Source organism: Mycteria americana, chromosome Z (genome assembly GCF_035582795.1).
Source record: "Mycteria americana isolate JAX WOST 10 ecotype Jacksonville Zoo and Gardens chromosome Z, USCA_MyAme_1.0, whole genome shotgun sequence".
NCBI lineage: Eukaryota > Metazoa > Chordata > Aves > Ciconiiformes > Ciconiidae > Mycteria > Mycteria americana.
In genome coordinates, this window is record NC_134396.1 from 49699792 (window position 1) to 49715156 (window position 15365).

The 15365-nt window shown below is 38.5% G+C and overlaps 1 protein-coding gene across 8 annotated transcripts in view; it reads right to left on the minus strand.

The window, feature by feature from the left end:
• Positions 1-15365, minus strand: part of RNF38 (ring finger protein 38) — a 127642-nt gene that overhangs the window by 6909 nt on the left and 105368 nt on the right. For 7 of the 8 annotated variants that reach the window (XM_075488671.1, XM_075488679.1, XM_075488673.1 and 4 more), the window contains 6 exons: positions 14589-14802; positions 12079-12246; positions 8237-8407; positions 6276-6428; positions 3058-3164; positions 1402-1486 (listed from right to left, as the gene is read on the minus strand). In XM_075488671.1, the coding sequence (XP_075344786.1) occupies positions 1402-1486; positions 3058-3164; positions 6276-6428; positions 8237-8407; positions 12079-12246; positions 14589-14802 (898 nt within the window). The remainder of the gene's footprint in view (positions 1-1401; positions 1487-3057; positions 3165-6275; positions 6429-8236; positions 8408-12078; positions 12247-14588; positions 14803-15365) is intronic. The other variant, XM_075488672.1, reaches the window with a different exon arrangement.

Sequence of the window (15365 nt, forward strand, 5' to 3'; positions counted from 1 at the left end):
TGAAGAAATGATTAGAATCTTAGTTCTCCCCTCCAACACAGGCCCCATGGAAAGTCTTTCAGAATTCAACGATCTTTCTAATTACGTAAGATGTTCTCTTTGGGATTTCAAAACCTTCAGGACCCAACTTCTAATTAGTCCTGCAACTGCATGCACAGCTTGGTAAGGATTTTGCTTCTAAAGGATACCCTCACCCCACTATGAAATTAATAGTGCTGGTAACCAGAAAAAATCGTCAACAAATTTGCTTCCTAAGAATATGTGAGTCTGGTCTTGTGAGAGAAACCAAGAATTTAATGGGACAGGTTCCAATTCCCACTGCACATCTTGGGCAGGCTGAATTGAAATATGGAGATTTAATCCTGAATCTAGAAAACAAATACATACCATCAAACTTTAAGCACTTTTTTTGCTAAATTTTATGTTCATTTTCTATAGGCCAAGCATTGCACCTAAAAGCCTCTCATGTAAATAATTTGCACTCTGGCATGTATTTAATTTGCACTCCTTCATAAGGGACCTAGGAAAAATATCACTATAAATGTGATGAAGGACCAAGGCACAGAAAAGTTAAAAGACTTGGTGAAAGCTGCAAACTGTACTGATCACAAAGAGATTTCTAATACTGTCAAACCTAGGGCCCAAATTCTCAGAAATAAGATGATGCTTCTTCTGAACTAGCACAGAAGTTATTACAGAAGTGCTCATTGTTAAACTGAAAATGTACAACTACACAGAGCTCTTAAGGGGAGCACAAGCAAAGAGATGCAAAAGTAAGGGTTGATGATGACTGTCTGAAGAGAAATCAAATGGAATCCAATAGGCTCAAAACCAGCAAAGACACAACAGCTGGGTCTGCCCCATAATTATCTAGGATATTAAATAGGGTTCTACACCTATAGATGTGAATTACTCCACCCTCCTGAGGGCCAAGAAAAAAAGGCACTACAGCAGTTTTATAACATTACATTTAGATGAATTAATCCTATGCCATTAACACTATGCTGTATTAACACCATTCTGCAAAGTTATGCACATTAAACCAGTAACTTACCTGTTCTTTTGAAAGTGCTTCACTTCTCTTTGATATTTAAAATAAATTAAAATTCAAAAGGAGAAGAGTAGCATGTAGAGTAGAACTTAAAAGCTGAACAATTTAATGATTACTAGCCTGGAGGGGTGGATTCTGGGAAAGAGCAATAGACAAAAATAAAAAGCTAAGCACTTCTAATATCCAGTATTGCAAAAAAAATCTGAAAGGATGTTTTCTGGATTCTGTCTTCACAGCCATTACATTTATTTGAAAGAAAAAAGCAGTATTAAAAGCAAAATAAAATGAAATTTTATGTATTGCTTGAGCCAACATCTGTCTTTACAGGTAGTTGTAGTTCGCACACCAACCTCATAGTTTTCTACCTCTCCATCTTCCACATCCAACTCAAAGCTGAAAGCTGGTCCAACTGCAGGTGGCACTGGGAGCATTGATCTACCATGAGAGCAAACAATGATAAGGTTCAGCATCTTGCTGAAGGAAAGCACAGAAACATCTGGCAGAGGTGAAGTTACCTTACTGATCCCTCTCAAATCAACAGATTCCCAGAACTGGTAAAAATGTTTGAAGTCTAGAATAGACATTTGAAGTGAAAGAGTCAAATGCAAAAGCTAATTCTGCCACTTTTTGATACTGAGAGTGCTGCCTTTTTAATTGCATGCATATCTCTACTGATACTTCCAACCAGGCTCAGCATTATTACAAAAACTAATCTCTTGATTATCACAGAGTACGGAGAGCTAAAACTGACAATGAATTGACATTCTGGTTTTAAATATATTTTGTTTCTTTAAGTGGATTACATATCAACAGAGATAAGGAATCCTAAGTTCACTTAGCTCTCCAATACAAAAGCCTTGAAACTTTTGTAAGCCTAATGAAGATAAACAGGATATGCTACTGGACCAACTTCCATACTGAAGGCAAGCACAAACTCACTTTCTCACTTACTGTGATGCTGGTCAAAGCAAAATCTCTTCAGATAGAGAGGCAAGAGAAAGATGTTTTTCTGTTTTTATATTCAACAAGTGTTTTTACCCCCCAAGATAGTCCTATGGGTCAAAACTTAACACACAGACATAGCAATCACAAATTCACAGTGCTAAAATATACTAAAATCCCACTGAAGTCATCAGGAATTACTGTGCCACATCGTGTCCTCAATGGACAGGCAAGAAGCTATCACGTCAACCTTGCATCTTACAGTCTGAAAGTGAGTAACTTCACTGGATCAGATTTCAGGTGCCATTTTCATGCCACGTCTGAAATTGCATAGAGAGAAACTACAGATCTGGCACCAACGTTTGATTATTTCCTTGTCAATGTTACCTTTACCACCAGAAAATAATCTTTGTTTTCCAAACATTTCATACTTATTTCCAAAACAGAACATAGAAGAGTAATAAATCTCACATCATATATCCAAACTCCTCCACAGAGGGTCTACCATGACACACTACGGATAATTCCTAAATGTTAATTGTCCCACATATTTTCCAGAAACTGCTAATCAGAGGCAGAACAGAAATTTAACAGATGTAACAGATTAGCAATTCAGCCAATAAAGAGTAACTTATCACAGAAAGCTCCCACCCTTGTGTTTCATAATTAAGAAGCAAACCAAATGAATTTATTCTCTAAGTGAAGACTCCTAGGACTTTATCCTACAGTGTAACCATGCCTCTGTAAGAGTATCCAAGAATGAAGTTTTAAAATTTGTTGAAGATTTTACGAAGAGTTCAGAAACAAGAAGCTACTGTGCCTCAAAAAACCTACAAAACTACATTGGACAAAACCGTTCACTTATGTTTTTTCTTGGTCAAGGGTTTATGTTATTCAAAATAGGCTGAAAAATTTACACAGAAATAGAAGTTTTCCTCCCCTCTGGGGCAGCTGAACTATGCCTGTTCTCTGGTAAGTCCAACCATAAAAGGTGTCAAGACTCTTGTTGAAAGTCACGTGACTTCTTAATACCCTACATGGAAGCAAATGTACTTTGAACTTACAGCACATAAGGTAATAGGCTGGGATGGTAAGGGTGTGGTGGTATTGGCTGCTGTGATCGGTATCTGCTGCGCCCTGTGAGTCTTCGAGGCATAAAAGGTGGGTAAGGCTGCAAGAAAGAACAAAATAAGCTTCAACTGGAACTTATGGAACTGGATCTTGTGTCCAGTTCTGGGCTCCACAGCACAAGAGAGACATGGACATACTGGAGAGAGTCCAGCGAAGGGCCACTAAGATGGGACTGGAGCATCTCACATATGAGGAAAAGCTGAGAGAGCTGAGACTGTTCAGCCTGGAGAGGAGAAGGCTCAGGGGGATCTTATCAATGTATATAAATACCTGAAGGGAGGGTGCAAAGAAGACGGAGCCAGGCTCTTTTCAGTGGTGCCCAGTGACAGGACCAGAGGCAGTGGGCACAAACTGAAACACAGGAGGCTCCGTCTGAACGTCAGGAAACACTTTTTCACTGGCATGGTGACCAAGCACTGACACAGGCTGCCCAGAGAGTTTGTGGAGTCTCCATGCTTGGAGATATTCAAAAGCTGACTGCACACAGTCCTGGGCAACCAGCTTTAGGTGGCCCTCCTTGACCAGTGGGGTTGGACCAGATGACCTCCCTTCCAACCTCATTGAGCCTGTGAGTCTGTGATTCAACATTTTGTTTTCTTAATCATGAAATAAAATGAAATCTACATATTGAAATCCACTTTCAACAAAGCATTATTAAAAAAAATCCAGCCTCTGCTCAAATCTAAAAGAACCTCAGCCTCAATTTGAAACTATTCCCATCAATAACACACAATCATACTATTCCGTGTGAAAAAGTAGCAACACGCAACAGAAATCCTTACAAGCTCTTGTGTGCTTAGTCTACATGCAGGCCGGTTTGGGAAACAGGACTTGAACTGCTGAATCTCTTGTAAATATAAAATCCCAGGCTTTATGCCTGGTGCTATTACACAGGCTTGCGCACAAGCAGTTGAGCAAAGAACCTTTAAAAAAAAAAGTCTTTAAAGAAAGATTTAAGAAAACCCTGTTTAAAAACAAAACAAAACAAAAAACTTTTAAGCAGTGGTGTATATTTACATTTATGTTAAAGAAGAGTTGAAGCCTTTCAAGTGTACATGGAGAGTTTAATCAGTACTATTTCTGCAGCTGTACAACGCCTAAAGAGACAGTGAAGCCTAAAGCTTCAATGTATTCTTTGCACGGATAAAACAGGGCTTTATTGTCATACTTTTTTTCATTTGCATGCTAAGCTCTTTACTTGTATATTTAAGTTTTCATTATAATTGTTCAAAATCCCTTGCATTACCTACTAAAATGGGGACATACAGGGTAAAAAATTTCCACTTAAATGCAAACTATATTTTTCCAGAAATATTCAAAGCACTAATTTTTTTTAGTAATTTTTAAAACTTAAATTCATGTACCACTATTGAATTCACATTTGAAGGCCTTGAGAGTTATTTTTTTTTAAACAAAAAACAATCAAAGTCTCCGCTAACATGTTTTTCTTCTTCCATGTTTAAAATTTAAGAAAACGCAAAAGCCCAACACGACCAATGACTAACCTAAAACCCCCTAACTTTACAATGGAAACATTATTAATAGGTAGCCGTGGTCATTCATAAAATTTACATATGAATAAACACACTGCAAAAGAGCCAGCGTCTTTTTCTTGAAAGTAAGATCTCAAACTAGACATAGCAAATATAAATTTTACTGCTTTGTGAATTCTGCAATCCAAAAATATAATTGGATTATATTTAAATATAGTTGGATTATATTCTAATATAAAAGAAACTTTTGTGTTCACTGAATGAAAGAGAATCAGAAACGCAGCCATTCCATCATAATTTTAATGTAAATAAAATTTTACAAATATTTAGGATTGCTTTATAAAAGAGCACATGATTACTTGTAATACACTTCTATTCTACTCCTCAGCGATATACAACCCAGAACTGAAGCATCAGAGAAGACAAATGCTATGTAATGTGCAAAAACATGGTATTTTGTTCCTTATCTACTTTAAAGACTGAACTTAGAAATCAAGAAAGCCTCACTCCAACCAAAATGTTGTGATTAGACTGCAATTCATCTAACAAGCCTATTGAATAAAATACAAGCAGTTTATGGAAGTTTCTAAGTGGCTTTGTCTCCAGAGTGACTCATAGAGACTGCAAACTTCATTGAAAATCTGTACACCTTTAGTTTAACAATGTGCTGAGTATTTTTTTTAATTGCTGAAGACTTATTTGAACTTGTATAAAAACTGCAGCAAGCATTTAAGTAGGTTGTGTGATTTCAAGAAGACTAATTAAGGATAAGTTTTCTGTATATTCTGTAGTCACAGGGCCTAAAATTTCATTCTCATTTAAAATTTTAAATAATAATATTCCTCCAAAACCTTCTGTCAACTTGATGCGCAGGTCAAACATTAAAAAAATTCAGTCTATACTTGAGTTCTAGTTATTTCTTCAAGCATTACACAGGCAGGAGAGGTTTTTAAAAAAACAAAACCAAAACACATGAAACAACAACACCAAAAAAACCATCTCAGGACTAATATAATTGCAGACTGAAGTGCACGACAAAGATCCTAGAGGTAGCACCGATACTGGACACACTACAGAAACATAAAATCAGCACAGACTTTATCCTGCACCAGGTTTACTTTTTTTTTTGCGCTGCTCCATTTGAACTGCCTGTAGATCCCCAGAAAGTTGGCTTAAAGCAAGCTTGGCTGTCTTTATAACACGGCACAGCCTAAATTATGGAAGCTCTCTATACAACTGCTTGCCTACCAATTGCAAACACTCTGGACAACAACTATTTTTAAAGCATTCTAGCTTTCCTGACTTGTGAAAACTCAATATACGATGAAGAATTAGCTAGAGGTGACAGCAGCTTTTCTAAATTGTACTAATTAGTTTCTGCAGTAGAAGTTCTGGACTGTGTGGCAACATGGAATGTTTTCTAAGTAACTGCTATGACACTCTCCAGGTAATGTTATCAGAAATCATTTGCTGGTGTCATTAAGTTACTCTTAACTTGATTAAAACAAGCTTAAAGAAAATACCACAGTATGCAGCTATAGCCAATAATGGAATACAACTGGAGGAAGTGCCACTTTTCAACAAAATGTACTATAGAATAAAGATCAAGAATGTTAATGCAGCATGAACGAGAATGTAGCACAGAAAAGAATACTTACTACACCAAATGACACCTCCTGGTGTAAAGGATCGTGGGTTAAGAATTGAAGAGGAGCTGAAGGAGGCAGTGTTGGTGGATGGGCTGAGGGAGGGTACGTAAAACCTCCTACTTCTCCAAGCAGTTCTACTTCATTTTCTATCCTTTGAAGTGGCTAAAGAAAAAAAAAAAAAGAGATAGGCTTTGTTGCAATAATAGAGTTGCAATTCTTCCCCAATAAAGAACTGCAATCCCAGCTGTATATTCTGAGCTGCTGTGGTCAATTTTATGGGGGAAAAAAAAAAAATTACAGGTGTAATTGTACTCAGTTTCACATAGTAACTTGGTGAAAAACTCCTGTGTCATTAACACTACCCAAAAGCAAAGACAACACTACACATTTGATATAAATTCACCTTTTCCAGCTAGCCATGCTTATAGACCAGGAATTTATGCGATCTAGCAAATATAGGAGTGGCTGTAATTTCCTGTGTCTTGCATTTTTCAGGACAAATATTTGCTCTCCTTCTTGCCAGGCTGCTCTCACTGTACAACTATGCGAGAGAAAAAAATAAACAACCATAGACAAGAACTGAAATTGTGCCAGAAAATCTGAAAAGTGGGGAGGAAACATGGCGACTCCAGTGGATTAAACTGCTAATAATATTCAGTAATCAAGCAGATGCTTCCCTAGGAGGGTCATGCAAGCAGTCCTACTAAGAACACATAGTCCAGAGGTTTCAGAAGCATGAGATTCCAGTTCAGTCTTGTAATCTAGTCAACTGTAGTACATCAGTCAGACCCAAAAGTGCTCAAGAAATACCAGGAATTGCCATTGTTTCATTAATACACCTTTCTGTTCCTGACACTGAATTCCACCATTCAAGAAATTCAGCTAAGAAAGCCACCTTGTGGAACCAAAGGAATATCCTGTTTCCCTGTTAAGCAGAGCAAACTTTAAACACAAGGTATTCTTAAATCACTAACATACAAGCTTTTTGCCACAGCTGAAAGCTGGCAGGCAAGCCTAGTCAATAACCTAAGTAAGCAACCCAAGCTAAAACCCTAGCCCACACATTTGCTAAAGGGAAGTCATAAAGATTACCACTGAAAACCGTATTTTCCCAGCTGTTCTCCCATCATCATAACAAAGTGATTACAACCCTATCCACACGTGAGACATGGCATGGAGAAGTCTCAGTAATGTTTGTAAGTAACAATGAAGCTGTTTTCTATTTCTGCATTAGTGAAATACTGGCATTTTCTAGTCAGAGGGGCAAACAAATGGACATGAGTATACAGATAAGTCTGCAGTAAGAGCTGTAGGCCAGAACTGAAAATCTAATTTCCCCCCAAATCCAAAACAGGGTCATATTTTCCCATGTTTGCATAGCCCCTATCACCAAGCCAAGTCTGCTTAAGCAGAAGGCACCAATAACTTTCGTAAGTGAAGGGAAAAATAAAAAAAGGAGAAAGGGAGACTCTAGGCTCATGAATATGTCTGGATGACCTAAGGTCACTATGTTCTAGGAAAAACACTGGTCATTTAAAAATTAACTGAGAAGTAATACAAAAGAAGCATGTAATGAAAGTAACATTCTGTGCTTTGTTCTCTCTCTGCTAAGCTTTTCTCTGAGACCACTACTGCACTACACAACCTCCTCTGGATTCTCTTCTGCTTCCTGGGAAAGAAATACCTGAAGGAATACGTGGTGAAGCAAATATACATCTTTCTGACAGAAGTAAAGGCCTATGGAAAAACAGCACAGACAACAGCTGATGAAATCTGAAGAGAAACACGGTGAACTTTAAAATTATTTTTTCATCTTCACACTAAGTGGTTACACACTTGCTAAGGAAGTGTAAGTGCAAAAACCTTTTACTTTAAACAAAATCCTTCTGTTTCTTCAATCAGGTATCAGCACTATTTGCCCATCCAGCCCCATCAATTCTACGGAGAGCAGGGTAAGAAGCATTACTTACCGACCGTGATTGCTGTGCTTGGAAAGGAACAAATTGTCCTGGAGGAGGCAAGTGAGGAGGGTGGTGTGGAGAGATGTGAGGAGGATGCAAAAGGAATGGGTCACTAGAAATGAGGGGTGGAAATGCTGCATATGGTACAGGTAGGTGCTGGACTGAGCACGCCTGAAGCATCTGAAACAAAATGAAAACAACAGATCTTTTGTCTCTAGCACAAACATCCCCATAGAATATTCTATATTTATTACAGAAAGATATCATTAAAACAAAGCAGTTCTCTTGCCTCCTTGGAAAAGCCTCCAAAACACACATAAATAGTAACTCATTCAAATACACAAAGAAGAGTGATTAGTACAGAACAGGCTCTAGAAGTACCATAGTGTGACATCTTGCTAGGTGCAAAGTAGCTCTTACTTCTCATGAGGTCAGTAGGAGTTAGTGTTTTCAATACTCCAGGATTAGACAGACTCCTAAGTGATGAGGAGATAGATTTATCCTAGTTAATTTTGTTTTTCCCACATATTACCTTCAAAACAACATGCCAAAGCAATGGCCTTGCAACCGTTTTAAGCTCTAGATGGAGCTGGGGGTCTCCCAGCTGTCAGACTGTGCCTTAAAACCTGTTGCCTCATATACTAAGAATAATTCATAAGCTCTGCTCAGTTTTGTACTTTGAGGGGAGCCTCATGCTCTGAAGGCAGCTCCCTAAGTGACAGCTACTGTGGGAAACAGCCCTTTTTCTCTCCTCTTTGAAACTCCTCATACAAAAGCAACTTCGGGCACTAACGTTTGAACACTGAAGTGATGAAGGCACTACAGGGGAGCAGGAATGTGCCTTGTGGAAGTATTCAGTTTTACTTCCAACTCTATAGATATGGAGAAGTAAGAAAACCTGCATTCTCCTCTTCTTGCTCTTTGATCCATCATCAGAATATCAGGTATTTCTGTTACATTTTTGACAATTAAAAGAGCAGTTAATAAGATACTTGTTATCAAATCTTACGAAAAAGGAGGACCCAGTTCCAATCTCTCACTTTTTTTCTTTTTAGTCATGTCACAAAATATATATTGTGCATACTGACTCTAATGGCATAAAATGGTAAAGAGATCTAGTTTAAAATCTGATTACAGTAGTGGAGGTGGAACTATCACCTCAATTTACTGTGATCATGACCAAACGTAAATCTTTACATGCACTGAAACAGTAGCAGATTATGGTAAAGATTACCATAGCTCCAATGTATGCTTGGAAAGATCTGTGCTATGCCCATGGCACTTTTTAAGTTACAGCAAATGAGGCTGCATTAACTTTCAAGTGGAAAGAAATGAAAACTACCTGTTTATTCATTCATGCTTTTGGAAAACTACTGCTGTTTGAACATATGCTTCCAAGAAGTTTTAAAACTGATGAAGGTATTTAATAAATGACATTTGTTTATTTTAGAGTTCCATATGCAGTGAAAGAGACAAATATTGTGGAAGTAACAAAAGGATACTGGGAAGTTTACAGATGAAGTTGGTGAGCAAGCTGACATGCTGGAGGGCAGGGCTACCTTTCAGATGTACTCTTATAGGCTGAAGAAATTGGCTGACAGGAACCGTGTGAAGTTCAAAGGCAAATGTGAAGTCTGGCAGTCTGGCACTGGGAGAGAACAACTCCATGGAGCAGGACATTTTGAAACTGACTTGTTAGTGAGCAGATTTGCAGGAAAAAAAGTTGGGTCCTGGTGGACACATCAAATAGGAGTATGCAAGAGCCACAGTGTACTCCTGCAGTCAAAAAGGCCTACAGCATGCTGGGCTGCATTACTAAGAATGTAACTAGTGGGTCCAGTGAAGTGATTCTGCCCCTCTGTTTGGAACTTGTGAAAATTATCTCAAGTCCTGTGTCCAGTTTTGGCCTCCCCAGTGCCAAAGAAACACACTGACATACTAAAATGAGTCCACTGAAAGACAACATAATGACCAGGAGCTTAGTGCACACTGCATAAAAGAAGAGGCTGCAGAACTGGATTTGTTCTGCCTGAAAAAGAGAAAACTAAGCAAAGACCTTACCACTGCCTTCAGCTACTTCATGAGAGTGGACAGGCAGAACCTGACTCTTCCTCGAGGGGCAAAGTGAAAGGACAAGGACCAATGGGACCACGTTGCAGCAAAGAAAATTCAATCAGATACACAGAAGAAATTCTTCAGCACAAGGATAGTCAAACACTGGAGCAGAGGCTTAAAGGGGTTGTGAAATCTCCATCCTTGGAAACTGGTACTGCTCTTAGCAGGTGACCACCAGATGACCTCCAGAGCTCCCTCCTAACTTACATTATTCCTCAATTCTGTGACATAATAGAAGAAAGCATAAAGTCTGCCTGCTCACCTTACATAAACTCAACCTTAATTCTTTATATTCACTTGTACTGCATCCATTCTCCCAACACACTTGATTAACTGTTGTACATTCAGTCCAAACAACCTGGTTAGACCTTTACTCCTGTATCTATTTAAAGGACAGCTGCATTGTTGAATTATAAAACATTTTATGAATTGCACAGATAATATATCTGTTCAAAACAGAGGGTAAGATTATTAGTATCTGTTGTTTGGATTTCCCTAAGCCCCAATATAGTTTTAGCTTTTTCTCTGTTGTTGTTTCTTAGGACATGTTGCTTTCTTGCCTTGCTGAATTTACTATGCAAGTATTGTTCCACCCTCTGGGTACCCAGTCTGAGATTGCTTTGCTCCACTAACACCACTAAATACAAGAAAAAAGTTGTCTCTCATCCTGCCTCAGGGATACACACTGACTCATGTAACAGATTTGCAAATTACCCTCACTCTTCCACAAGCAGCTTAAAGAAATAGGTGGTCACATCAAGAGTTTTTTTTCAGTGTCATAGGCTTGCTCATGCCCTCAGGCCATAGAATGTGCAACAGGAAAAGTGAAGTTACACACTGCTGGCAAATGCAAAGCTGGCAGAGACCAATGTTTATACCAACATTATAAGCGGTTACTGGACACCATATATAGTTTTTATATATTATATTACAGATTTATACTAGAAAAAGGAGGGGGGAAAAAAAGCTGTGACTCTGCCAGCAGGTTCTGCAACCTTCATCTGTACAGCTGAACTTCTTGGGGTACACTTCTTCAGCTCTGGTGCCTGTTAGCACTTAATGATGAAATTTCCACAGAATAGTAGCATCAGAATGCTATGACCTGGAAAGTGGTATCTCTGAGTTGATACATAAAAATTTCTGAGAAACAGTTCAAATTCTTTCAAATTTAAAGCTGGCAAGTTAGGCAGTCAAGGCACTTTATTCTACTTCCAGAAAGGCACCGAGAGATATCATTATTAAAGAATACTTCGATTCATTTTATGAGATCATTTTGAGGCAGAAGAGCCCTTCTCAGCTTTTAGTGATCTTTCAGGATCTTATTGCTTCTCAGAAGAAAACTCACTTTGGAATATCAGATCTTTTTGTATATAACCAATCCCTGAACAAGGTCTCTACTAAGTAGGATTTTTTCCTAGGTCAGCTGCCTAATGAAAGCCTTAGAAACCTTCCCCGTACTGTCTGAAAGTATGCAAAATAGCTGCTGATAAGTCAGTCCATAAACCAACATTTATTTTGAGTTAAAAACTATCAGGACTCTACACTATAAACAGTCATACTCTATAAAGACAGCAGGTAAGTACCATATGCTTACTAGCTCTAAGGCCTACACTGCTATGCCACTGCAATTTACCACAGGAAAAAAAAAAGGCTATTTCCAACACAGACACTGAAACTCCAAGGTGCCATTCCTATGTCTAAGATTGAAGCTGGTGTAATTAAAGAGACCCACTTACTGGGGGAGGCACACTGCAAACTGGAAGGTGCTGCCCACTGAAAACCACTGAGCATCCTGGAACCTGTTGTGTGCTGCAGGCTGGGATGTGCTGGCCTGTGCAAAGTGGAATCCCATGCGGAGCCACTGTTGTCACTGTGTATGAGACAGGAACTGTGCCCTGATGGATCTGTAGCAAAAGGAAGAAAAAATTTAATAACTTACTGTAGACTCTTAACAGTGTTGTACAGCACAATGAGTAAGACAACAAGCTTTTACCTACATATCAGAAAAAACCATTCTCACAGTGAGGGTGTAAAAGGAGGCACACACCTGTAATTCCTGTTCATTAAAATATTCTTCTCAATTGAGTATTACTTACTGATTAGTAGTTTCTGGGCAAGGCCAAGAGGGATCCCTCAGATTAAAATGTTAAAATTTCTAAGGCACCTTAGAGTCACTCAGAAGCATCTCAGACTCTATTAAGCCTGCCCCCCTCCCCCCCAAGGTTAGTCCTTACAAAATAAGGCAGTAACTCCCACATAAAAACTAATCTACAAGTAGCTAAAGAATCTTCTCAGCTCTGAAGGGACTGATTCAATAATCAGAGACTTGTATCCTTAAAGAACAAGAAAATGGTGTAGATCATCTTTCTTCCAAAGATACTAATCTCTTGATTCACTCTCAGACCAACACTCAAGCTAAGTGTCCTAACCTAAATGTAACAGAACAGCTAACCAGAACGCTGAAGAGGAAAAGTAAACATGACTATGAGGCAGCAGACCCTAAGTATCCACATTCATATTAGGAAACAGGCCTGTCACTCAGTTTTCTAGCTAGTGATGTTTCCTAGAATTTAATCATCAAACTAAGATCCAAAGGTATTCTGGACCTACAAACAATTTTTTTTTTTTTAAAAAACACTAAACAAGAAATCTCTGGTGCCCTGATAAAACTGAAAAGGCTTAAGTGTCAGGGAGCACAGATTAACAAACGGTAATTATTTCAAGGAAGCTCACTCTTCCTTCATGATCTGCTAAAATGGAACCTGCTTGCTTAAAATGGAACATGCAAGAACACCTCATTAGGAAGGTGAGAATGAGTAAAGTCAGCTAACCTACTGAACTGGTAGTGTACAGTCAGACACAGAGGCCAAAACAGAACACAGGTCACTGAACAGAACTTAAAATCTAAACCTGTATATCACTAATGACAGAAACCAGTCTCAGGAGACACACTGAATTCGATCTGGTTCTGGCTCAGGTACAAAAGTTGGGCATACAGTGCAACGCTGGGTGTGATTCTGAAACGTTTATTGCTCAGAGTAATAATAAAAAATGACCTCTCAAAATGGTTATGTCCCTGAAGTATAAAACATGGCTATGGAAGACCTCAGTGAGTCTGGAAACACTGACATCTGGTTGTAGATGGTGCTTGGAAGGTAGAGGCAATGGGATGGAAAAACTGTTTATCTAGGCTTGTCATGATGTAATCTTGCAAAACAAAGCAAGAGCATGATTTGAATTTTTGAGATGCTGCAGCAGTAAAATTGTTCATCAAAATGTAAGGCTGTGAGATAGCTAGAATGGTGCTAGCTTCCACCCTTGCACTTGGTCCCACAAGCAAATACTTCCCTACTGAGAACTGCTCTGCGCACATAATACAACACACCAGTGGCATGCAGCTGCACTGAATGCAAACCAGTTTTTAAGCAGTGATATTAGAGTTGCATTCTATGCACATGCATTTTGAAAAGTGGACATCCAGATAACCATTTCTGTTTCCCGGTTCATGACTATGCATCAACTAATGCACCTGTACTTCAGCCTGCTGATTTAACAAACAACAACAAAGGTTACCTTAACAGGACAACTTCTATTACAGGTCCTCAATTACAGAATTCTATATCAATTGCTGTTGCAGAGAGGAATTATTTGCTTTCTGGACCAACCACATATCTCATTTTCTCATGTCATTTTAGGAGGAGTTGATTAGACTTGGATGGCTAATTTGGTTATGCGACAATACTATCATGAGTTCTGCTGTCATGCAGGCAACCAATTATATGCATTGTGAATTCTACTTCTAAATAATGTATTTTAACTATTTAAAGACTCCTAAGCTAAGGAGAGGTATTTCCCATGAAACAGAATACATTCTTAATTATCATATCACATCTTTATCACATTAAATTAACTTCAGAAGCAAAATAACTGCATTTCAAAGGTTTGAGCCAAACGCCTACAGAACTATGCCAATACATGCATTGACAAATTGTTAAATGCCATTCTGTATTAAAAGTCTAGACTTTCTTTTTGTTTTTTTTTCACTTCCTACTGTAGTGCTCCATACACCAATAACATTCAACAGGAAAAATGCTCTGTAAGAGGGCAAATAGAATTTAGTGTTATGTGACTTTCATTGCCAACTAATTTGGGAAGGAGAGAGATCTTGAAGATTTGGGGAAAAAAAACCCAACAATAAAAACCCCACATCTTCAACACCCTTCTGTTTGTACTCTAGAACTCTTACCTGATCATGAATGTCAACCATCACTGCATTCTGCTGTGGTGGGTGAGCAGCTGGGTGCAACATACGAGGAGATACATTTGGTGGGTGAAAGGCTCGGGGCTCTTCTATTGCTTGCTGCTGTCCATAGGAGAGATGGTGATAGTTTTCATCCTGGCTAATGGAATTATGTCTAGACAAACGATCTCTCCTTGTTCTCTGACGTCGAACAGGAGGACTGGAAATGCAGTTAAAAAAATGAGAGATTACATAAATGACACAAATCCTTCTTAATAACTAAAATCACAAGAGAATCAAGTTATCAAGAAATTTATTACACTGGAAAATTTTACTAGAACAGGTTTATTAGACTGGAATAAAACTTCTTACTGACAAAACTGCTAAAAGCCTTAGAGATGACACTTTTTTCAGCAAAAAAGTGCTTAATAGAGCATAGCTTAATGCTGTAAAGGAAACCAGGAGAAGAACTCTTATGTACATATTAACCTGTTAAAAAAATGGCACTTAGATTGCCAAGACAAGTGCTCACAAGTCAAGACAGCAAACGTCAAGAGATTTTCGTGCATTTATTCTAGGTAAAAATCCTTCATTACATGATCACAGATTTCCCCAGGGTCCTTGCTCCAACAAGGCCACAGAATGGTTGCTCACTTAGTGATGGCAGACAAAGCAGTAGACTCCTCTGAAGAAACAAATTAATTTTTCACCTCTCACATGTTCACTACATAACCGAGTGCCTCATAGAATTCTCTCTAGAACATCCCAGGAAATTGTGATTGT